Raw genomic sequence first — 25346 nt, 5'->3', positions numbered from 1 at the left:
GGTATATAGTTAGTGCCACATGGCAGAATGAGGCCGTCTGCTCAAGTGAGAAGCAATGGGGAATGGGGCGTGATGGTGAGGCACCGGACAACAAAGTTTCATGTGCCACATAACCTGCCCAGCACTCCCTAAGTTAGCTTGCTGCCCTCAGGTGTAGCAGAGGATGATTCCCTGTCAGCAATACTGAAGTAAGAGTCAAATGCAAGAGTCCAGTCAGATTTTGTATGTGGAATGGGGTGAGGGTGGGGTCACCATTTCGTCTTTCTCCTCAGGCAGCAAAATATATTGGCCCAGCCCTGGTTAGTAGACTTCCCTGAGGAGCTCAAGGTGGCATTTGTGGTTCCTTCCCACAATGGTCCTGAGAGACAGAAAGCTGGTCCGCACAACACAGAAAGCCAGACTATGGTTTAGTGCCATTGTGAGAATGTGCAGGCTCCCATGAAGGAACTGGCAGCTGCCTTGGCTACAGCTTCATGGCTAGTGAGGAGCCCCATTTAGGGGAATTTTTAATGTTTGAAGTTTTATCCTGCTTTTAGTCCTCTGTTGGGAGCCACCCAGTGGCTGGGGAGGCCCAGCCAGATGGGTGGGGAAAGATATTTTTTATTTTTATTTTTATTTTTAGCTTAACGATGAGTCTCACTTTAGAAGGCACACTAAGCCAAACCTTGGCTCAGCACAGCAGTAAAAAGGACTAAGCAGGAGCAAAGTTGTCGCTAGCTCCTCTCTGGCAGCTAGGTCATAGTCTCACTAAGCTATAGCTTGATTTACTATGATTTGTGAACCAGTATCCTGAACCCCTGGTCTACCTGGCGACAAGTCAGTAAGTCAAGTCCAAAGTTTAAAAGGCAGGGGACAATCCATGCAAGCGAAGTCCAAAATCCAAAGGTCAGGAAACACAGCCCATGGTCAATCCAAGTGAGCCAAACCTGAAGTCCAGCAGTCAGAATACAGTCCAAAGCACACAGCCCCATGGAGGTCCCGGAAAATCCAAGCCACGGAGCATCAACAAGGGCAGTTGAGCAGACCCAGCCCCTCAGCTCTGCTTCCTTTGTATGCTTTGCATGCTGATTGCAGCACCTGGGCTTGATGAGGCAAATGACCTTCACCTGTTCCAAGCCTACTCCACCTGAGGAATCACACATCTCCTTGCAGAACTAGCGAGCCCCACCTGGCCAGCCAGGGAGCTGGGCTGTGGGCCCTTGCCTGTCTCAGCCTCCTGGGGCACCCCACCCACTGTTCCCTACGCCGCAGAACCCACCATGCTCATGGAGACAGGGCCCCCTGTAGCTCTGGTGATGGGTCCTGTTGTTCTGGTTCATTACACTGAACCCCATTCCCTTGCCATCCCCTGCTTGCCCTTGTGTGTCCCAGTTCCCTCCTCCTCCTCCCTATCATCCTGCCAGTTCATGACAACCAGCTCAGAGACTGGTATAAGCTTCATGGCTGAGTGGGAATTAGAACCCAGGCAAAGCAGTGCTTCATTAAGAATCATCTGGTGGGTGTGTTCTCTCTTTTTTATTTCTTGTTTCTGATAAGGGATTTCCTCATTATCTCTTTGTTGTGTGCAAAGAGCTTTGAAGGGGGTGGCTGGAAGTCCAAAACACTCACCATCCCATAGTTTTAATTGGACAGTGCTGCAGGGAAAGAATGAGGAAGAGGTTGGGGAAGTAAATGAAAACGGAAATTATATATACATACATACACACACCACACACACACACACACACACACACACACACACATATATGTACATAGTCTAAGTTAACTGGTTTAAAAGTATGTACTAAGGTGAATAAACTTCAAACACATTTTGCGGATTATTATATAAAAGAAAATGGTTGGAAAATGCAAACTAAAACATGAATCTTTTGAATTTCAGCTACACAGCTTTGTACAAGCCTCATCTATTCTGACTTACAGATGGCCCTAAGGGGTTGACTGTGGCTTATTCACATTGTGATAAATGGAACTACAGCACAATGCAATGATGAGAGTTGCATCTCTCAGCACCAGCTCTTCTGTCTTCCAAATAGGTTTTCTTCAGTAGGGAGAAAGAGTGCCTAAAAGTAGCACTGACTTCCATTCATAAAGTGAGGCTTGCATGATGCTTTCAAAATTGATTCTGAGTTTGGGGAACAAGGACTAGGGCAGGGTGAGCAACTCTCAGTCTAGGCCTGCATTAAGCCTTCTGGCTCCCAACCCACCAACTGCTCTTCAGCAGAGAGTGGGGAAAGGGCTTTGATGTTGTGCAAAGTGTGCACATTGCGGCACCTTACTCTGCAAAAAAAGATCTGCTGGGGGGGGGGTGAAGGAAGGGAAAAATTCTCAGCAGACTTCTGTTCCTTGGAAACATGCAAGAAGTTGTAAACATCTGCAACTGCATGTATGCAATTTTCAGAAGGCAACTGTATTATAGTTCCTGCCTTTGTTTGAATAGCTGTAACTCAGGACTTGCAGTTTAGCTGTGCACCGACCTCACTGGCCTTCTTCTGCTAGGATTGCCTCTTGCCTATTGTAGGGTCAAAATTTGGAGGATGCTGCCCTATACTGAGTCACACTGCCTGTCAATCTCTATATTGTCTAAATCGACTAGCAGTGGCTCCTCCCAGCCCTTCTTGTAGATGTTTGGGATTAAACCCAGAACTTTTTGCAGGCGAAACATGCTCTACCCTTGACCCATGCCCCTTTCCCAAAGAGAGAGTTCCCTATACATAAAGTAGAGCTGCTGCTTCTACTTCTTGAAATACAAAACAAAAACACTTTTTCTTTCATTGAAGAAAATGCTAGATAAAACTTGAGAGGAGTTACTAAGAATGAAAATGTGCACCTGTTTCTTTGGGAAACAGCTTTGTGGGTCTTACTATTTGAGGGTTTGGCTTTACCAACTTCTCAACCCCCAACAGCACTGGAGTAAAGTGGCCATTGATCTGATAAAGGTTCTCCACCTGTGGGCTAGAAAGTTGCAAGGTAAAGAGCAAACTGAGGAAAGGAAGCGGCTTCGTCCTTTTGTACAACACCTTGACTTCACAGCAACGGTGTCAAGTACTTACTGTCTTAGTGTAGCATGGTGTTAAGATGACAGGATTGTTCTATAATGGCAGAACACAGTTTAGAGCCCAGAGGTCACCTGTTCAGTGCTCTAACTCAGGGCACCCTAGTATTGCACAATCAAGTAAGAACTGAACGAAAACAACCAAGGTAGTGGTAGAGGTGCTTGAAATGCTTTGCTAAATTTACCCTAGAAATACTACTAGTCCTTGCTCTGGATTCGTGATGCAGTATAATTTGGGTGGTATGGATTTATATGGGTAGGCCAGCCTTCTCAGCTTAGTGCACTTGAGCTGTTTTGCACTACAAATCCCACCAGCTTCTCTGATGGCTTCCCCACCGACTTCAATCTGCCCTTACCCAGCCCTGGCTGCCTGCCCTACATCCAATCCAGGGAGTGACACTGGCTGTCAGCTTCCTCTTCCTTGGTCTAATATTGACACTATAAAATTCAGGAGGGAGGAAGTTAGGGGCAAATTAGTTGGTTCCGCCTGCCATTGGTTCTGGCTCCTCCTACAGTTGCCCTCTCTGCCATCTGCTCTACTAGTTTCCACAGGCAACCACCACCACTAGTTGTAAGGACAGAAAAACAATATTTGTTGACTTTCGTATTTTCAAAAGGGACATGCACATAGACTCAAGGTTCATAAAAGAGAACACAGCTGATGGGGAAAGGGCTGGAGGTAGCCTATTTGTAGAGATGAACCTAATTTGCTTCAAATAATTATTGTCAAGACCCTTATCTGTATTTTAATGGCAAAGATTCTCTGTGGATGTTTTTTATTTTGATATGCAGCATTTTTATACCAATGGTTTTCAACTGCAGTTCATTTTAACAGTATTTGATGAACAGTTTGAAATAGGATTTAGGAAGTTCTCTATTTGTTCCAGTCATTTGTTTAAATCACCTTAGATGAATGACTTTTCAGTCTGAATTATGGGATTAAGTTTTGATTCTCAGAACGCAGGTTTTGGAACAGTTCAAAAATTTCATTTCAGCTCTACTACTTTTGACAGATTTCTGAAAACATCTATATAACTGCATAATATTAGAGTGTTCTACTTTTATAACAAAATTTAAAAATTCCTTCCAGTAGCAGCTTAGAGACCAACTAAGTTTGTTATTGGTATGAACTTTCGTGTGCATGCACACTTCTTCAGATACACAGTGTATCTGAAGATGTGCGCATGCACATGAAAGCTCATACCAATAACAAACTTAGTTGGTCTCTAAGCTGCTACTGGAAGGATTTTATTTTTTTGTTTCAACTACGGCAGACCAACATTACCTGTAACTACTTTTATAACAACCTCAACTACTCCACACACTTTTTAAAAGGCCACACAATAGTTGGGAGAGAATAGGTTAGAGAATGTGTGTGATGCTTGCCTCTGGCTGTATCCAATAGGTGCCTGAGCCAGAAATAAATTTCTCATGGCATTATATTGCACCAATTGCATTTGGCTGGCAACCACAATCTCTTTGCAACAGATGTACTGCCTTAAGGGCAAGATATCTAGGTATACTTACTATACCAAAAAAGCCATTGATTGAAAAGCTTTGCAGACCTAAGGAAAGATGAAAGTGCTAATTTTTCCAGACAGGTGATGTATGTACTTATTATCTCAGGGGTGGCTAACATGTGGCCTTCCAGGTGTTGCTGGACTCCAGCTGCCATCTGCCCCAGCCAGCAAGGCCAACTCCAGCAACATTGGAGTGAGCACAGGATATTCACTCTTGACTTAGCTGAATTGGGTCGCGACTGGACCTAATGGTCAGGGGTCCCTTTACCTTTAAGCTTACTGCACAGACACTCAAAGTGAGTTGCAGACTGTTGCAGACTCAACGTGAGTAATGGTGACCTAAACCAAGGTTTCGTCACCACTGGCAATCATCCCTATCCTCTGGAAGTGGCCTACTGGGTGTTAAATGTGTTTTTGTTCTCCTGTTGTTTTACCACCATGCTGCACTTGCCAAAGATGGATGCAAGCTGTTACATAAGTACACCCAACAGAATTCTTCCAGTGATATCCACGGTGCTAGTGTGCCATCTAGGGGCTACACTGCACACATAACCCTCAGCAGGGAGGGGCATTCTCCAAGACCTTTAAAATTTGGTTTTTACAATTGACTCCCTTCAAGAGGAGAAAAAGGAGCCTGTTGCTGGAAGACAACCCCCCCCCTCCACCTGTAGAGGCTCATTAATACTTGAGCCTCGCCGTTCAGTGAGGTTTGCACAGAGGCCACACACTGTTTAGGGAGACAACATTAAACTCCAGAAGCCAGAAATTAAGGACGAGAAAAATTGCTCTAATGCAACATCCAATTATCTTTAAGCCACCAAAGGATTAAGGCAAGAATCAGATAAACACAAAACTACTAGAATAAGGAATGTTATTAAGGAAACCCCAGAGAGGAAGCGATTGTTTTCCATTGCGCTCTCTCCCCCCTCTCCAAAGGCCCAGATCTTTAATCTTGGCTGCACCAGCCTGCAGAGTTAATTTTTAAATATGCCTGGTGAACTGAGGCTATTAAATATTCATGGTTTTATCTTCAATAAGTTTGGGTTCTTCCCCTCTCACCAAAAGTAGTTTAGCTGTATATTTTGTGTCTGCTTTTCTTAAAAGTGGAAGGAGCTGATTACATAATTCCCATTCACACATGATTTTGGACCCCCGCTCCCTAGATCCCATATAGCACAAATGCCTGTTTTTCTGTAATTGTGCCATGCTAATTATTTATTAGGGACGCGGGTGGCGATGTGGGTTAAACCACAGAGCCTAGGGATTGCCGATCAGAAGGTTGGCGGTTCAAATCCCCACGACGGGGTGAGCTCCCGTTGCTTGGTCCCAGCTCCTGCCAACCTAGCAGGTCGAAAGCATGTCAAAGTGTAAGTAGATAAATAGGGGAAAAATACAGCGGGAAGGTAAATTGCATTTCCGTGTGCTGCTCTGGTTCGCCAGAAGCGGCTTTGTCATGCTGGCCACATGACCTGGAAGATGTACACCGGCTCCCTCGGCCAATAATGCAAGATGAGCGCCGCAACCTGAGTCAGTCATGACTGGACCTAATGGTCAGGGGTCCCTTTACCTTTACAGTAATACCTCGGGTTACGAACACGATCCGTTCCGGATCGCAGTTCGTAACCCGAAAAGTTCATAACCCGAACGCGACCCGAAGCGCCATTTTGCACATGCGCAAAGCGCTATTTTCACAATTTTTGCGCTTTGCGCATGCGCAGACCGCGCGTGCCGCCTCTACGCACGCGCGCACAGCAAAAACACTTCCGGGGGTGCGCAGTTCATAACCCGAATTGTTCGCAAACCGAGGTGGTCGTAACCCGAGGTACGACTGTACTAATTATTTATTAATTAAATTTGTATACTGCCCTATACCTGCAGGTCTCAGAGTGGTTTACAGGATATTAATAAAGGATACTAATGAAGCCAGAATGCCAAATTTCATGCTGGTACTGCCAAGAGTGCTTTTGCCAGGACGTATTTGCAGGTAGAACGGATTAATTTTCATTTTATTCTACCTAAAGCAGGTATTTCTAACAGCAACCCCAGGTGGTCTTGTTGCAAGATTCTGTAATCATTAGTTTATAATTAAGACATTTTGGTTTGCATCTGAAGCTGAGCCAACGGGGTTTCAGTCACACAACAGGACTTGTTTTCCTCTCCTCCCCACATGCACCCCCTAAATCTGCTCCAGAGGGGGCCCCACCTTCTGGAGCCAATCTTGAGGATGCATATGGGGCAGGAGAGGAAAAGGAAGCTCTGTTGCATGCATGGCAGTCCATTATGTCAGCAGAGCTGCAGCACTGGATAAGGCCCATTGATTTTCAGTTTCAAAATACTGATTTAAAACCCCAGCATGGATCTTTGTTCAGTGGGATTCAGCTATCCTGGCAAGTATGGTTCTGGCTCACAAACAAATAGCAGTTTGGAACTAAGCTCCTTGCCTGGACAAGACATACTCAGATTGCAAGGATGCCCGTGAAAAAGGCAAATACTAGCCCCCTTCTGGCAAAAGCTCTGAGTAAGCAGGGCTGCAGCCAACTCTTAGTGAATAGAGGCTGTTTTGACAGCTGGCAGCAAAGCTGGAGCTTGTGCCCTTCTGGAAAAGCAGAGTTCTGGCCAAGGCAGTCTGAGATTTGCTGCAGCTGAGAAACTGTCCTGTGGGTGACAGTATTTAGCTCTGCACCAGCAAGAACGTCTAAGAGAAAAGTAGGGCAAAAGTTTTCCCTCCTACTAGAAGTGGCATCAGGCCAAGTGTGTGACTTGAATATCAAACGTGTGTCACTCCCTGCAGCTGGGGTGCCCAGTGCACGTTTTCTTCCAGGGCTCATACAGGTGTAGCCTGCTGGTTTAGCAGGTAGCAAAGATAGGATTTTACTACCAAGGCAGGAAAGGGTGGAGCAAGTCAAAGGCTTGGAGCATCAAACAAACAACATGGCAAAGGGGAATGGGAAGCCAGGATTTGTTTTTTGGGGGGAAGGCTTTATGTTAGGGGGGCATAACTGAGTTATACACAACGTAATTGGCCAGTTAGTTATGTATTTTATTTATATACTTGATGGGGGGGAGCTGCTGCCCTCCCTGCATCCACCCTGGCTACGCCCATGATGGAAGCACAAACATCTTCATCAGAAAAAACTTATCATAATGAATTCTAAACCAGTGCATTCTCCTGCAAGCTAGTAGAAAATGGTAGAAATGTACTGGAAACTATATTTAATACTAATACAGTGGTACCTTGTTTCTTGAACAGCTTGGCTCCCGAATGTCGCAAACCCGGAGGTGTTCCAGTTTGCGAACGTTTTTGGGAAGCCGAATGTCCATTTCGGCTGTCGGCATTGTTTCAAGGTCCAATCAGCCAACCAGAAGCCATGCCTTGGTTTGCGAATGTTTAGGAAGTCGAACGGAGTTCCAGAACGGATTGAATTCGGGAACCAAGGTACCACTGTACTTGGCATTTCATAAAGTGTTTAAAAGTGCATTGTATTCAGCCTTAATTCTGAAAGGTAAGTCAACCTCCATATTGCAGAAGGGAACTTGAGAGTGAGAGAACAGCAGCATGTGCAATGTCCCCTCAACAATATGGTTGAGATGAAATCTGAACCAGGAATTCTCTGAGTCACAAAACCACACACCCTTAGTCACTAAACCGCTTTGATATGTCACCTTAAAATGCAATTTTAAAAGCATTTATACCCCTTGACTTTGGCATTTGTAGTTTTCACATTTGGTTTACAAAAGCTCAGGGCAGTATCTTATTAAAAGCACATGTAATATCTGCAGAAGTTAGCATTTTGATATTTACTTTTTAGAAACAGTCTTGCCAGAACGCATCACATTTTCAAATGTGGATTGTTTTATTTCTTCTCTGCCCTTCGCCGTAAGGTCCCTGTGCAAAAGCGCAGTATGAACATTAGCTAGAACAATTTACAATCAAATTAATAAGGTGGATTCTAAAAACAGCAAACGCCAGGGTAAAGAAGTGCACCCTCAAAAACTATGATAAAAACTATACAATACAGGTGCCAGATATACTTCTGTAGGGAGAAAATACCACATCTTAGCTCGCCTCCCCCAGCACTTCTAAAGGTGCTAGATAGAACTGCCAAGGTGGCCTCTCTGCTGATATTAAAACGAGTGTCTGTGTGGGAGGTGGCAATCACACAATCTAGTATGAAGTATGGAGGATAATCTCTGAACAATTAACAAAATACAAGTTTTGACACATATAATTGAATGTACTTACGGTTTTTACCTTTATCAACCAACACCACCAAGACTGGTAGTATGCTAAGTCTAATAGAGTAACCCTCTTGAGAGTTACCCAAATGGCCCTGTTCTAGGACAATGGGGGTTACAATCTGGAAGTAGTCTTCCTTCTAGGTTGAAGGGATCCCTGAAGTGGTTGTTGGAACTAGAAGTCCCTAAATTGGTACTTGAAGCTCAGCCAAAGGAGCAGGTGGACAGGCCTGTCACACATTTAGTTCACAGTTGCCTCAGAAAGCTCTGCTCAAAAGTATCTTTTACTCAGGGGATTGAGTAATGGTTAAGCCATGAAGGCCATAGCTGTGTGCCCTACATTTGTTGGCCTAGGGACTTTTAACTCCCTGTGCAGATAAATGCATTTGATGTCAGCTGAAGAGGCACAAAACATTATATTTCCCTTGGCATGCACACATTTAGGAACTAAGTGACGCAAAAGGTGTATAGCTTGAATTCAACAGAAAATAATTTGCTGTTCAGCTGGAAAGCAGAATACTGGAACAAAGCCGTGATAGATAACACAGTACTTAATTACAAAATTGTGAATGGCTGCCATGGCACATGCAAGCAGTTAAGTGCCAATTCTCAGATATGGAATGGCCAGTTTCGAAACATCCAAATGCCAGCTGGCAGTCTTTTTTAAAATTTAGGTTTTATTGAATTCTCTTTTATGGGATTTGTTCCCCCATGTGCAGCTCTGATACCGAGAATGATGGATGGGAGGAAGGCAGTTAAAGACCATGCAATGTTTTGGACTTCAACTCCCATCAGCCCCAGCCAGCGCACCTGGTTGGCCCAGGTTGATGACAGCCATAGTCCAAAGCATCTGAAAAACACCTAATTGGGGAAGGATGTAACACACCCTTCTCAAATCCTTTTTCAACCACTTCAGACCTCTCACAGAGGATATTAAGATTCAGTATTTTGCTTTCCTCACATAACAGTGGCTTAATTTAATATTTTTAAGATTAATATGGTGGGGAAAATAGTGAATTCACACAACCCTGCTTCTAGACCAGCATTCTGATATATGTTAAAACATGTAACCCATCTAGGGGTAAATGTGGAAAATGTGTTTCTTTAAATGAGATCTTTGATACCAGATGTCAAAGTGAACACAGAGCAAAGTCTGTTACCGAAGGAAGCACAACTCAACCCACACTAAAGGCCAATTTTAGTTACATGCTGAACTGCTTCTCCCTCCACATATATTTCAAATTGAATGGCTAATTCTGGATACAATGCTACCTTGCCCAATTAAATCTATAGTGTGAGCTGCTTTCTTGATCCAAGCTGAAGGTGAGGAGCTGCACAGCTTCATAGCAGCCAAGTATCTGAGTGCTATAAGCCAGCAAATTCTTTAGGACTCTCTCATTTGTTGGGGTCCAATATTATGCCAATATTACACCAAATAGAAACTTTGGTATACACTTCCACTGATACTCAGATGTGGGTGCAGATTGAAGTTTCATGCCTGCCTCCTTTCTTCATTATGCTTATGATAAGCCCTGAAAGTAATTATGGGGTAGCAACTTATTGACAGCAGCATTGACAGCCTAGTACTCATAGCCTTGCAATATGTTCATATCATTTGCAGACAATTCTTTTCAACATATGCCAGTAGCTTTAACAGATAAGTGAAATACTCATGTCTTCCCAATGTAATTTCAAGGCTGTAGCAGCTACCTAAAGTCTTTTTTCATGGTGATAGCTTATTATCATGTCATTGGAAATCAAGGCTCAGGCTCAGTTCAGACTAGTTATTCAGGATGCTCAGGACAGCCACTTAAAAGTTACCAGCATTCCAAGGAACGGAAATAACATTCAACAGGAACTCCTTCCTTCAGTACAAGTGTAAAATATATTCATACTGGACACAAGAAATGGACTACGCACTTACCAGTAGTTCTTTGTAAGACTTTCCTCTTCCTCCATATTTACCATGAAAAACCAAGGAGTTCGCTGTGTCTCTTTATTGGATGAAGGTATATTACAATAGACAAACATATTACACATGCTATACAAAATATACATTCTGATAAGTGAGAAAAATATAAATAGATACAAGGAAATGACAGCTGCAAGCAAGGAGGCATTGGTTTGTGCTGCCTTGGAAATGTCCAGCTACAATTACTTTGGCATTGGCAAAAATTGAAGTATTAGTCAGTGGAAAAAACTTTCCTCCCAGCAATTTAAACATGTTGGGTGAAGAGATGGGTGAAGCATGTTTCAAAATTAAGTGCCCTTGCTTCAATCCCAAACAATATCCCTTACAGTGACTTTTATTTTAGAATGAGAGAAAAAAATCACCCAAGGAGTCCCCCCCGCCCCCCACAATTTATACCACACATAGAATGAGGCACTTCACAATTCTTAAGATTCTTTCCTCTGCGTGCAGGAATATTCTCAGCTCAAAGATCCAGCTCTACTGCTAAATCCCATCACTCCGCTAAACCTGTGTGAATGACTTTACACAACCATCTTGCCACGATGGTAAAGCACTAAAAGTTGAGTGACGGATGAAAAGGCTTGGGCTGGTAAATTTCTCTCTGTATTTAGGCTTTTAAGTTTCTAGTGTGAGCACTCAGCACCATTTATGCCATGGCTCATTTGAATCCTGGGCATATCTCACTCCAGTAATGCATGTAGATACATGATGAGACCCTGTCACTGTACACTTTGCCAGCCTCTTTCCTAAAACCTGCATAAGGCATACCGGATTTTCTATGGGAAAGTCAAGCTGCCCTAACTTTTTTAGGGTGGGTGGGTGGGGATGGGAAGAGAGCTGCAAGTGCTCATTTACTTGAACTGCTTTACATCAGGCAGGAAAGGAATGCTTTAACTGGAGGCATGTGCTGCTGTACATGCAGAATCAGCAACATGAGATACCACTGCAGTACAGTCTTCCATTAATGAATGATTTTAACCACAGTGTGCATCATGACACACTTTTGACTTGGATTACAAAAGAGCAATTCATGCCAGCTGCCCTTTCTTCAAAAGATGTGAAGCAGACCAGATCAGCTTTAGCTACTGCATTACTCTTACCCTTAAAAGCACACAGTACTTCACAAGGGGCTGTCTAAATGAAAGACACTTATCTTGCACAACTCTTGGCCTAAGACCAAATCCCCTGACATCTGAGACCAAAGTGCCTTTGTTCTGTGAATGATTGAATGGGTCTCCTCCTCCCTGACCCCTCCCCACCCAAATATTGCATATCCAGTATTTTCACTTTTGCTGCTATAGATCAGATATGGGCTATCACAGACAATAAGGCATCAAGCAGTGAAGGAGGCGGCAGTTAGCAGTGATACTCTAATGCTGATCATATACATTCAGTACTGTGAAGCAAACACCTGGCAGAGACAAAGATAGATGGCTACATCTCTCTGCTCCGAGAAAGAGTGGATTTAGGTTTCTTGCGGACTTGGCTTTAGATGTTTAAGACACTTTTGAAGGCCCCTGCTTTAGAACCCTGTAAGACTTTGGGGCGTAATATAAAGCAGGAATAAGCAGCATGAGAGTTGGCACTATCCACTACTGCCAATAAAATAAAGGCAAGGAACTGCCATGAAATGAGTTTGCACTTGTATAGCTTAGGTACCTGGCTGGGCTCTTGCTGTAACTGGGACAAGCCCTCTGGGGATTCTTAAGTACAAAGGAATAAGAAAGTACAGTTGTTCTCAGCTAGAACTCTGGCTTCATGTAAGAGGATACACAGCCATAAGAGAATCCCAGAATTCTAACTACTGAAAGGAAGCCTGCAATCAACCTGGCCCAGTCTGATTCATAATGAGCTGTATGCAAATTAGTTAAATTAACTAGGGTGTTGATTGTCCCAACAGGCTTTTCTTACCCACATCATCTTAATATAAAATGACACCCAAACAGTCCAGGTAACACATTTTACTGGGCTGTAAGGAAAGACTGCTGCATGGAACTTGGGTTGTGGCTAATCTGCACATATAGTTTTTCATGTGTTTTGTTCCGACGTTAGAAAATACCAGGCCATAGATAATATAATTATCTCTAATTCCATATTTACAGCTTGCAAGATGTCTTCAAACTGCACTCTAGAACCCCAAAATGTCACAGCATGTTAAGATTAGTAAAAACCAATAGTGTGGCCTTCTTTACCCTGAGTTAACATTCCTTTGCTTGCAATTTCTCCCCAAATCCCCTTACTTTTGATCATGTGCTATAGGAGACAATTTGGGGTACAACAGCATGTTTGAAGGGTGAGAAATTCCTTTCCATTCCTGCTGTGACAGCTGGAATAACCAAGATTTCCTCTATGGCTAGCTACAGGTGTTTGCCTCATTAAATCTGAAGACCCATGTTATGTCCGACACTTGATCTCTCTCAGATCTCACCGGAAAGCATTATTTGAGATATAAAAGTTCTACCGAACCTTTGACAGCTCATCCACATACAGACATTATCACTTCCATCTTTCTAATCTCTAGGACATAGTGCTGCCATGGTGTTAATCTTTCACAGCAGTGTGAATTTTAGAAAATCACCCAACTTGACAGCTCATTTACCTGAGACTTTCAACATTAACTGACACAGGAAAACACTTGAGCTAAGTTTGGTGCCCAAATTGCGTATCTCTAACCTTGTTTCTGCTCCTCTGCAAGGCCAGCCCTACCATTAGGTAGAATGAGATGGCTGCCTCAGGCAGCAGAAGCTGGGGAAAGGGTAGCAGCAGTGCAGTGTTGGAATACATACATTTGAGTGCCCCCATGGCTTACCCTGCACTTCTTAGCTAGTCCGTTGCCCTCAGATGTGACAGGGATGTTGCCCACTGCCAATGTTCAACCATCAATCCACTTGGCTTCTGTACAGAAAAGGGGCAGGGGCACCATGTTTTCCTTCCACCTCAGGTAGCACAATGACTTGGGCTTGCCCTGGTATGGACCAGTTCACATGAAAGCCCCATGCAAGATAGTTACTACCCACACCTACGACAAAAACGTGTGGAGAGCCATCACACAATGAAAACTTCTACTAATGAAGTATCATATGGTAATTATAACCATCGTGTGCAAAACATTATTGTAAGAACTGGCCCTCAAGCCTTCAATCCTAGGAAACAAGCCATTTATAGTATCAGGTCAGCAAATGTCCAAATGACAGGACAATATGTAGTTTTCGGCATAGTGTTGTTGTTGTTGTTTTAAAACATTTCAGCCTGAATGTGTTTAGTAGTGTATACAAAATATTTATATTACGCAAATGTATTTACAACTGAAGGATTTTAGTCACAGAAAGGGTAGAGTAAGTTTGCGATTGGGCACAATGATATGAGTCCCAGCTAGTCATCAGAAGGAGAAAATAAGTCAATCAAGTGCTTCATGCTTACAATTACTGAGGGATCCTGAAAATGGGCTCTTAAAAGTTTATTTCTTCAGCAGGAAACATCTGTGAAGCTTTCAAGGGACTGCTCCCAGGCAAACAAAAACCTCTCATTTATCATGTCAATTGCTGTGTATCCTTAATTCTTTTCTGCCCACCATTCAGTTCATTAGACTGTTGAGCCTTGTGCACATCTTATGCAGAACAGAAGGAAAGGACTCTGTCATTCCTTTCTCCCTCTTTGCTTGTAGCTTGTAGTCACTAATTTTGTCCACTGATGCTGCAATGCTACACATACACACCTGGGAGTAGGACCCATTTAACTTGAAAGAGACTTACTTCTGGCTAGAGATGCCTAAGATTGTTCTGTAAGCCTCTGTTGCAAGCATGGAACATCTTTGACCATGAGGCCAAACCTGAGGTAGTAAAGATACTGTTAACTCCAAGCCTGCAGCTAAGGCGGCTTCTTACTTTTGATGCATTTTATGTAGCTTCATGATGTTCCTGTATGTTCCGAGTCCTGTTAAAGTCAAAGTTATGTTCATGTAACCTGTGGCAAGGTTTGGGGGAAATAGCTTGCTCACGTTCAGTCTCTGTGATGCATTCACTTTGCAGAACTCGAGGCACCTCATGGGTCTTTGGTTGAGTTGAGAAGTGAGGATGCAATGATCCCATATCTTTATTGATGCCCCATAAAGGCAGCTGAAACGGATCTGTGGAAGGAAAATGGAAAAAAGGACTGAATTTATGAAGAAAGCTCCCCGCACAACGGTTCTCCATTGTCTTTGAAATACTGGCAGCTAGAGGCGCATTATTAAGTCAAACTGCTTTTGCTCTTCCTAATATTGCAAAATTATTGCTACAACCAACAAACACAAACCTTAGAAACAAGAGGCTCCCTACAAAAACACAACCACAAGAATATTCTGTTGAACCTGCAAAAACCAGAACAGATTTCTAAGTGATCTGAAGCAAGTGTTAAGAATATACTCATTAAGGAATACCTGTATCATATCACATGCCATAGCATATCATATTGAAAGCAGAATGTTTGATTTTATTTTGTAATGCAGCCTCTTAGTACTTTAACTATCTGTTCTGTGACAGACTGCCTTGCTCTTATTCAGCTGAAAATGGAATCATTTTAAAATCAAGATACAATAGCATTAAAAGACACCACTTACCACTGCTGCATGGTTGAGAGCATGGCTTCCTCTCATGTAGTCTGTCTTGATTGTTAAGGAAAACAGACATGTCTCTGTCACCTGAGAGACTATCCAGAGTGATGGCTTCATGCTGGGGGCATACTGGATAGGGCTCTTTAGACATCTGCACCATTAGGCTGGAAAGCGTTTGATCAAGTGGGTCATCTTCGGTGATGTATGTATAAGGACAATATTCTCTGGTTCTGGAGTAGATGTTGGCATTGTCATAGCAATCTGAGCAGATTACCAATGACCCTGTGCCACCTAGTAGAAGCAGAATAGTGGGTAGTTAGCAGAATATTCTGGCATGGGTCATCACTATGGACCCTTACAAGGTGGCAGAAGCATAAAGGCTAGCTTGCAGAGATGGCAGTCCTTTGGGCCAACTGCCTGGAATGGGCAGCTGTGCATATATTAAATTCTGTGCATATTAGGAAACAACTTTGAAAGCATAGAAGAGTCCTATCAGCAAGTGTCACAGCCCCAAGTAGAAAGCTTCAAAATAAAAGTTAAAGAATGAGGCACTTCTACACATTTGCCAAAAGGGAAAGGACTCTTTCCCCCATCACAGTTAACATAGTAGCACTTAGTTTTTTTGGTTTTTTTAAAAAAGAAGCACAGGAAGACAAAAAACAGAGAGCATGGGTGTGTGTTGATCCCAGTATTTGACAATTTGCCTACACAGGATAGAAGCTGTGGGCATGTATTTGGTACAAATACCTGATTATTTGAGAAGATATCTGGCTCCCTTGAGGCTAACTGTGATAAGCCAACAGAAGTAGAAAGGAAGGCAGAAGGGACTTTCAGCAATGTAGCAAGTGAAGTCTCATGCTGGGATCACTTAACACGCAAGTTATGCTTTGAGCATGCACTTTTGCTTAAGAATGCAAAAAGTGTTTTGCTCGATCACATCAAGCACCACAAAGTCCAGCATTCTTTGCAATAACTTCAGGAACTAGCAGGCACTTGGTGAGCCACTAGAAATTGGCCAGTGGACCATGATCTATTTTCTGTCCACCTCTGATCAAGAGAATCGGGGCTTACCATCTGTGCCTTTGTGCACATATCCGTTGGAGGGAGGCATAAGTTGCTGGTTGCTTCCTGCTTCAGAATTACTATAGCCTTCCTGTGGATCTGACAGAGTCCCTTGCGAGGATAAGTAACTGGGAATGTCAGTAGGTAAATTTACCTCCTCTGAAAGAGAAAAAACCAATAGCAATATGATACTGTATTTTTGCTATGGCAACAAAATCATCCAGCAGATGTCTAAAAATGATGATGCTCACATAGAACTCACAGTATACAAGTAAATAAAGATCACCTTGTGGGGATAGAATGCAGTTCCTAGGAATATTTTCCTTTTATTCTTTTCTAATGCTGATTTATGGCAATCTTTCACAACTGCAAAAATGAAATTTCCCCACTGCGATACAACACCCCTTTGTCAAAGCATAATGAACCAATATTCTGAACATTTGCCATTTATGATGGCAATATCTCTCTCAAATTCTGTGGCTTCGCTGAAAAGCTACAAGATCATCACAAGCAGCCAGACTAAATCCTGCCTATGCTCATTTCCTGGTTTGCAATACTGTACTCTCCTATCCAACCCCTACTTCATCCCTTTGCTCATTTGACTGTTACATGGTATCAGAGACTGTCCATACCTATGTGCATATAATATCCATTACCCTCTCCATCAGATGTCAGGCTATTTTCCAAATGAAGAACCACCCTGGCAAATGGCCCACATGCCAAAACTCCTAACCATAACACAGGATTTTCTTCTGGTCCTGCTGGGCTGAATGACTCCAATCCCTTATCAAAACACACATACTTATGCCAAGTGCTCCTCACCTGTGCTAGTGATGCTGTAGTCTTCACTCTTCCTTCTCATATGGTAGATAACAATAACCCATATCAATGAGGTGCCCACAACACAGCAGACTACAACAATTATCACAATGCCAACTGTCGTCCAACCATCTTCTTCCATGCCACTTTGAGAAGTTTGGGAAGAGTCGCAGTTTGGTGAGGATATGACATTCAGGTAAATATGGCCACGCACTGTGCCAAGTGTATTGGACATTATGCAAGTGTATTTGCCAGCATCCTCTGATCCAGCATCTACAATGATGAGGAGTTGATTGGCGGCAGCAAAAAAATGTCGTTCTGTTACTGCGAGAGGCCCATCATCTTTGGTCCAGTTAAGGCGAGGGGCAGGACTGCCACTAGCAATGCACTGCAACACTGCTGTTTCACCTTGGGCCACAGTCCTGTCTTCCAGGGGCCTGACAAATGAAGGTGTTTCTGAACACAAAAAAGACCAGATTAAATTTAATGCTACAGAATTACAATGACAACTCCATGAAACCAAAGATACACTGCTACATAAATGCAGATTGTGATTTTGAAGACTGATCTGACAGCAATGTAGGTCATGGGCAAAATAAAAGGGGAATGTGTGTGTTTTAGGCTATACTCTCTCTGACAGGGAAAGAAGCCTGGTGTGGCTAACGTGTGGCCTTCAAATTGTTGTGGAATTACAACTCCAGTCAGCCACTGGTTAACTACCTCTGCTGAAAGTGTCTGGGGTGTTCTGCGTAATTACAGACTTTGTCCAGTTCATGAGCCAAAGCTCATGGGAGTATGAGAACAGCCACCTTTAAAAGAGTTCTTGGTTTTCTAAAGACAAAGTACTTTTAGGGGGACGTATCATTTGTTTAATTAAATTCTTACTGCACATGCATGCCCTATACAGAGTTTGTCTCTAAAAACGTAGCACAGGAGAGCATAGTAGTGACAGCATATTAAACCAGATCTCTTTCAAATTAAAATTACTGGTAAGTGGGCCAGCAGCAGGCAACCATACTAAAAACAGATGCTCTTGAATTATTTGTGTTAGGAATATTTTTTATGGGAAATACCAGACCTGCTTCTTCCCAGATTGTAAATCAAACAAAAAAGGAAGGAGAAAATTGTGGTGTCCGTTTTCAATGCTGCAATTGCATCCATTGGAATGAGCTCAAAACTACTTTTGAAAAGTACCACATAACTAGCAAATCCAAACCAGTAGGTGAAGCTGATTCAATTAACTTATCTCCCAATTTTGCTCCTACCCCCCAAATAAGATGAGACTGAGAGCAGTTCTCAGACTTGTAGGCTTCCTCCTCCTTCTTGCATGCTTCCTTCATTTGCCTGTGGGATAGCTCAGTCGGTAGGGCATGAGACTCTCAGGGTCATGGGTTTGAGCCTTATATTGGGCAAAAAGATATCTGCATTACAAGGGATTGGACTAGATAACCCTCACAGGCCCTTCCAGATCTACAATTCTACGATTCAATTATCTTCTCATCAGAAAAGGAAACATCTAAACTGTGAGATCCTGTAATTATCTGAACATCTGACTTACTATAATCCCAAATATTGAAACTATCCTTTAGTAATTTGAGTACCTTGGGTACTAAAGTAATGCCATGTTCAGAAAAGCTTGGCTTTCAAGATTGGGTGTTACCTTCTCCACATGGTGAACAGAGATGAGGATGAAGTGCATGAACTTTACTCCTCCTGCAGTCAGAACATTCAGACAGGCCCACAAATACCACCAATTACAAGCATGAAAATATACAGTGGTACCTCCAGTTACGAACTTAATCCTTTCCGGAGGTCCGTTCTTAACCTAAAACTGTTCTTAACTAGAGGCGTGCTTTTGCTAATGGGGCCTATTGCTGCCACTGCGTTGCCAGCAAATGATTTCCCTTCTCATCCTGGGGCAAAGTTCTCAACTGGAGGCAACTCTTCCAGGTTAGCGGAGTTTGTAACCTGAAGCATTTGTAACCTGAGGTGTTTGTAACTTGAGGCACCACTGTAATCAAATAACCCATAGAGGCTTCAATCGTTTGCTTACCTAGCACTGTCAATGTGGCATTTGCCGATAGACTCCCGGCCACATTTTGTGCCATGCAGCTGTAGATGCCCATATCTTCTATTTTCACATTTGCTATGAAAAAGACATCGTCTTCTGGCATCACATGCATGCGCCTTTCACGAGCTGCAGGGAAGTCTGTGCCTCCATCTTTCTGCCAGGAAATCTGAGGTGGCGGGTGGCCTTCTGCAGCACATTCCAATTTAGCTACAGCTCTAGTCCGGATTGTTAGATCCATTGGAGTTTTCACAAAAGAAGGCAGCTCTGAATGAAGACACACATTAAAATAACCAAGTAAGGTTTCCTAATACTAGTCACAGCATCCCTGACTTTCACTTTGTTAAGAATGGGCATAACCCTTGTTAAGTTTTTCAAGCTCTTTAATTTAGATCTGTAAGAATTCTAGCATACTGCTCTTAAAAACCACCCTAAACAGCAATTCAGATCTTATGAGAAAGGAGGATGTTACACCTAACCTTTTTTAAAAAATAAATTGGCACACAGCAAGCTTGAGTCCTCATCATGTTTGAGCTTTTTTCTTGAATGAGGTTGCTTACAGAAGTTTTAAAAGTTTTCACAAGACAAATTATATTTTGTCTTTTACGAATATGCCACCCCTCAAGAGCTCTCTTTCTGTCCCTCTTACACCTATTAATACTGATTACAACGGATGTGAGTTATTTTAATTCAGCCAAAGGTAAGTAAAAATCTGCCCTGGCAAAGACAACCTCATTAGGCTGCTATCATTTAGTAAAGGGTAGTACACAAGGGAATAATTTGAAACTGGCTGCACCTTTAGCAAGGCAAGAGAGAATCTTTATTTGCCTAGCATAATAAGCAGCTGAAGCTGCTTCTTAGACACAGACCAGTTCTAAAGAGGCAGTCTTGGTTTGATGAATCTTTAAGGCACAAAGAGATTACAGCTGGTACAAACACTGCTCATTTCCAAACTAGAAAATGCTCAGGGGAAATGCTACTGTCTGGGGACTTGTGCAATCCAAGCTTTTCTACATCTAAAACCATTCCAATGTCTTCAGCTCCCCTCTAGTAGATTAAAAAAAGAGAAGAGCTCTGGGGGTGCCTTTCCTTTAGGCCTCTGAGTGAAATATCCAAAGGTTTTGTTGTTGTTGTATTTTGTAGAAAGGAAAAACAAAAACTACTGCATACCATTGACAGTCAACTTGGCCTTGTTGGAATAATTAGATCCAAAGTGATTGGAGATGATACACTGGTATTTTCCTTCGTCAGTGAAGTTCACATTGAAAAGGTGTAGGAGAGTAGTGTACTCCAGTACTTCACCATCTTGCTGCTGGTACCTGACAAAATTCTCAATGTCTGCATCATACAGTATTTCACTGTCCTTTCTCCAGGTGGTGGACATAGGCGAATCGCTGCTGCTCACCGCCTTGCAAGTCAGGGTGACGTTGGTGCCTCTTAGTGCAATGGCAGTCTCAGGATGCGCTCTGATCTGTGGCTTAGGAAAGTTATCTGTGAAGCACAGGTCACATTTCTTCAGCATGTAACTAAGATAACAAATACTGATGCAGACTGTAACAGTTGAGCTTGTGCTGGAGGTGACACTTGCCCTTAATTCCTCAAACTACGAGACATCCATTATCTATGTGTTCACACTAGAACTGGCTATGTGGGTATGAAGCAGGGCGCCAGCGTTACGAGTATAAGCAAGATGAAGGGATTTTGTCGTGAGTCCTTAGAACTCACCAATATGGAATATGAACATGAATAAATCTGCAGAAGGACAGTTGCAAGGTCTCTTAAAACCCAGTTGTATACCTCAATTGGAGAGGAAAAGAACCACTTTATGCATTCACCACAAGTGATATTAACACTTCCTTGTCACAATGTTTGCTAGCTAACAATCTGAATGCTACCTACTTTCAGGAATTAACCCATACTGCACTGGGCAATATTAATTTCCTTCCCTAATTACAATTTAGTTGTTAACACACACTCATCATTTTTCTGAATATTTTGGCAATGCATATGTGTGTGCAACCAATTGTTGCTGGAAGGAAGAGAGATAAAGCCTCTCAAGCTCTCAGATTCTGCCTGCCTAAAGGAGATTCACTGACTTCAAGAAGATCCAGACTACACTGTTAATATCTACAATTGCTTTTTTAAAAAAAACAACAACAAAAAACCCCAGTTTAAAGTCTTAGCAGTTACGTGCAAAAATTCAACAGTAGTGCTAAACAGCAATACTGCAGCCTCTTCTTAATAGATTTTTGGATTAAGGGGTAGTCAACATGCATCTGTCAAGGTCTTTCCTGGAAGCCCTGAGAGGACCCTCCTCTCCCTGCTGCAATTAGGCTTGAAAAAACGCCATTTATTGTGGCAAATAGAAAGCTTTTTTTGAAGGCTAATTACAGCTTGGGCTGAATTTGGGTGTGGACACCACTGTGACACCCCCCACCTGTCAATTAGCCTTGAAAGAAATTTTCTATTGGCTACAGTCTCTGCAACAGAGGAGGGAAAATTTCAGGACTGCCACAACTGGGAAAGGAAGAGTTAACCCCAGAAAATGTAGCCCACTCCGCAATTAGATTTGAAAATTAGATTCTTGCAAGCCTAATTGTAGCAATGTCTTTAAGCTGGAAACAAACAAACAAACAAACTTTTTTTTTTGCAAGTCTAATGGGTGGGGGTGGGGCTGGGGTTGTGGTGTGGTGTGGGTGGTCCCCTCAATAGTTTCTTACGTTCTGAGATGTGCCCATGGGCCAAATAAAAGTTGGCACCCCCTGGCTTAGATCCTGGGAGAGGAAGAGCTTTTATATTTCAGCATGACATAATTTCACTGGCTTCAAAGGCTTCTTTCACACTCTCTGCCCCTAACTCTCTCCCTCCACAACAGATTTCCCATAGGCCCTTCAATTATTGCTAGACTATGACTCCCATAACCCCCACATTCTGTCATGCTAGCTGGGGCTGATGATAGATCAAAGTCTAACAATTTCTAGAGGCCCACAAGTTCTCCACCCCTGATTTACAATAACTTGCTATAATGGTTCCACTGTGGGGAAATTCCTACAGCCCTTGAAACAGATGATGATCTAGAAGTATCTTTAAATGAACCAGTGAAAATATTCCAGTTAATCTCTGGAATCTGGACACAAGAGCGCCCAATATACATAAACAGGAAGCATAAATGCTGTCTTGTGATACTGCAGGGCATCACAATCCATGAAAATCCAATTCAGGTTGCAATCCAAAACATGCTTACATAAAGTAAGCCACACAAAACTCAATGGGGGTTATGTCTGACTAGACATGCATAGGATTGTAATATATCCACTGAACAAGTCAGCGAAGCCATCTCCCCTCTCCCCAACTCTCACACAATTATTTTCCAAGGCAGATGTCATAAGGGCAATGTGCCCTGGGAAGCTACGATACAAATGCAGTAAATAAATAGATCTGTTAAGAGCACAAACCACAGATGAAGTCTTCAGGGTTTACACTGAGGATGCTCTGGCCAGACAGCCATTCGGGATGGGCACAAGTGACACCGACAGCATCCTGCAAATGGTTGTGGTTAAGCCACTGGGGCAGCCATTTCAACTGGCAGTCACACAGTAAGCTGCTAGTGTTCAATACCCTGAAAATGTAAAGGCAAAAGGAAAATGTCTAAGTTTTTGTAGCTTAGCAAATGACACTTCATCTGCAGTCACCAGGCAGATTTCCCCACCACCACACATACATCTGCTAATGTATTTGTAACACTATATACGTGAACTGCCTGGTAATGCGTCCTAACTGTATTTTGAGTAGCTTCAGCGTCTCTTGTTGCTGTAAACAAATTCACATTTCTCCGTCTTCACATATAATGTGTTATTCTAAATGAAAGGCTGTTCCACAAAAAGGTCACCTTCCTACAAAACACTTTTTTAAAAGCATCCTTCGTAGGACAGTAGCAATACAATCACGTAAAGGACAAGTAAGAAGAAACACCCTCGCACACACTATGCACCAAGTCAAGAGGGTAATAAGACATTAAGAGATGCTCTTTATGTTTTAGACAGCAATAGGGAACATCTGGCCCTCTAGGTGTTGTTGAACTCCTAACTTCAATGGCCCCACATGGCCATAAATTGTGGGAGTTGAAGGTCACCGGGTTCCAGAGGACCACAGGTTTCCTATCTCTGTTTTAGACAGTTCAGGGGATCACGGGCCTTTAATATAAAATGTAGTGTAAATATGTAGCAAAAGAATATAAATCCCAATCCATACCCTTAAAAACTATATCCACACCCACAATCATGCCCCAAGGATAAACCTAAGATTTCCATCAAAACAATGAGCAGCCTATGAAAAATAAAACACGACACTGTAATTTGACTGTTTAGATGATGCTGAGCAGAATACCTGTGGGACTAAATCAATTTCTAGCACTGCATTATACACATGTATCTTATTGGTTATATAACTGAATTCATAATAATTCCTTTCGCAAAACTGCAATTCTGAAAATGCCTCCCATTCTTGTATGAGAGTAGGTATGAGAGTAACTGGTGAAAACCCAGAGTAATGTCAGTCCATTTGAGAATTCTTTTCCTGAACATACAGAAAATGGTCCTAAATTGCTCAAGTACAGAGCCAATTTTGACCTCTATACCCTGTGCAGGGAAGAACCTTCAGTGAGACTGCATTTTACAGTCCATCTGGTAAGAATTAGCTGAGAACCAGTTTTTAACAAACAGTCTTCATATTCTTCATTTTAGAGAGTGCCTATATGATATTGCTTGTAAAGGAAAGAGCAGGGTTCTGGAAAAAAACCAAGCCTGATGCTTAGAAGACACCGGCTACTCACAAGGCACAGAAAAATACTAATTTCCACAAGAAAATAATGTGGAACAGCATTCTCCATCTTTTTCCAATTATGCAGAAAGCACTGTGACCTTGGCCCTTTCAAAGTACACAAAGCTGTCTCATTACCTTGCAAGGCTAGACGTTTTCTCTTATTTTTTTCTCCAAAGCCTCAATGTCCATTTTCCCATCAGTATTACTTTCAGGCACTCATTTCATGCCAATTTTTGGAACTCAGTCCTGTGAATGGTGTACCAGATACCTGACTAGCCAACCACTACATGCTCCACACCGCCAAAAAAATATGACTTGCTGGGCATGTCGTGAATCTGTTTGCGTATCTGCGTTTCATTCAGAGGTTCAATAGATGGTTGCTGCCTGAAAATTACCTTGTGTGGAACTGAGTTGTTTGACTCTAGCATCTTGAGAGGGGGGACTGTTCTGTTTTCTGATGTCAAACCATAATAACATTTTGCTTCAGACATCAGGCTTGCCGTACATGTAGCCCGTCATTTCTTTTGTAAAAAAACAGCTTGATATTCTATATTCATTCTTAAACGAGCCATCTAACCACTGGGGCCTCTCAGATGAAACACCACAAATATTTTCAGGACCAGCTTTACCAGCTCCATCTTGAACTTCTGTTATCAGCTTAAATGTGTATGTATGACTTAAGGCTGTTTTTGGAGTATTGCATATACTCTACAGCAAAAATGAACTTGTATACAGACTGTGGTGCATTTCAGACCAGTACTATGTCATTAACTGAAATTGTCAGGAAATTTCTAAAGCCATTTATATTTTTAGCCCGGTTTGTTTTAAACTATGGCTTAATATAACATGCAAACTATGGTTCCATGTGAACAAGCAGTGTGCCGGTGCACCCTGCTCAAATATTCCAAGGGCATTCATTCCCCACACCTGCCATGCTGCAGATGAAACAAGAGTCTGTCTTGTCATGTCATCCAGACCCTGAGAGAAATGGTTTGCTTCTCTCAGACCATGAGGAGTAAGCCAAGAACAAGCCAAGGAAACCAACCATAAGTGTAGCATCAGACAGGACAAGTAAGACTTTGGCTTGTTTTATCTGTGGTGCAACAGCAGGAACGAGGGAGGAGAACCAATGGAACATTTGAGCATGTATTACTAAAGACCATGTGTGTATCTGAAGAAGTGTGCATGCACACGAAAACTCATAC

The 25346-nt window shown here is 42.5% G+C and overlaps 1 protein-coding gene across 1 annotated transcript in view; it reads right to left on the bottom strand.

Moving 5' to 3' along the window:
- Positions 1–10790: 10790 nt before the first annotated feature.
- Positions 10791–25346, bottom strand: part of LRIG2 (leucine rich repeats and immunoglobulin like domains 2) — a 50650-nt gene continuing 36094 nt past the window's right edge. The window contains exons 12-18 of the mRNA XM_035121841.3: positions 22776–22939; positions 20491–20811; positions 19306–19587; positions 17256–17708; positions 16443–16592; positions 15378–15662; positions 10791–14906 (exon numbers count right to left, since the gene is read on the bottom strand). Coding sequence (XP_034977732.2) covers positions 14677–14906; positions 15378–15662; positions 16443–16592; positions 17256–17708; positions 19306–19587; positions 20491–20811; positions 22776–22939 — 1885 coding nt within the window. The 3' untranslated portion in view covers positions 10791–14676. The remainder of the gene's footprint in view (positions 14907–15377; positions 15663–16442; positions 16593–17255; positions 17709–19305; positions 19588–20490; positions 20812–22775; positions 22940–25346) is intronic.

Source organism: Zootoca vivipara, chromosome 7 (assembly GCF_965207765.1).
Source record: "Zootoca vivipara chromosome 7, rZooViv2.hap1.1, whole genome shotgun sequence".
NCBI classification, from domain to species: domain Eukaryota; kingdom Metazoa; phylum Chordata; class Lepidosauria; order Squamata; family Lacertidae; genus Zootoca; species Zootoca vivipara.
This window is presented reverse-complemented; position numbering and strand designations above follow the sequence as displayed.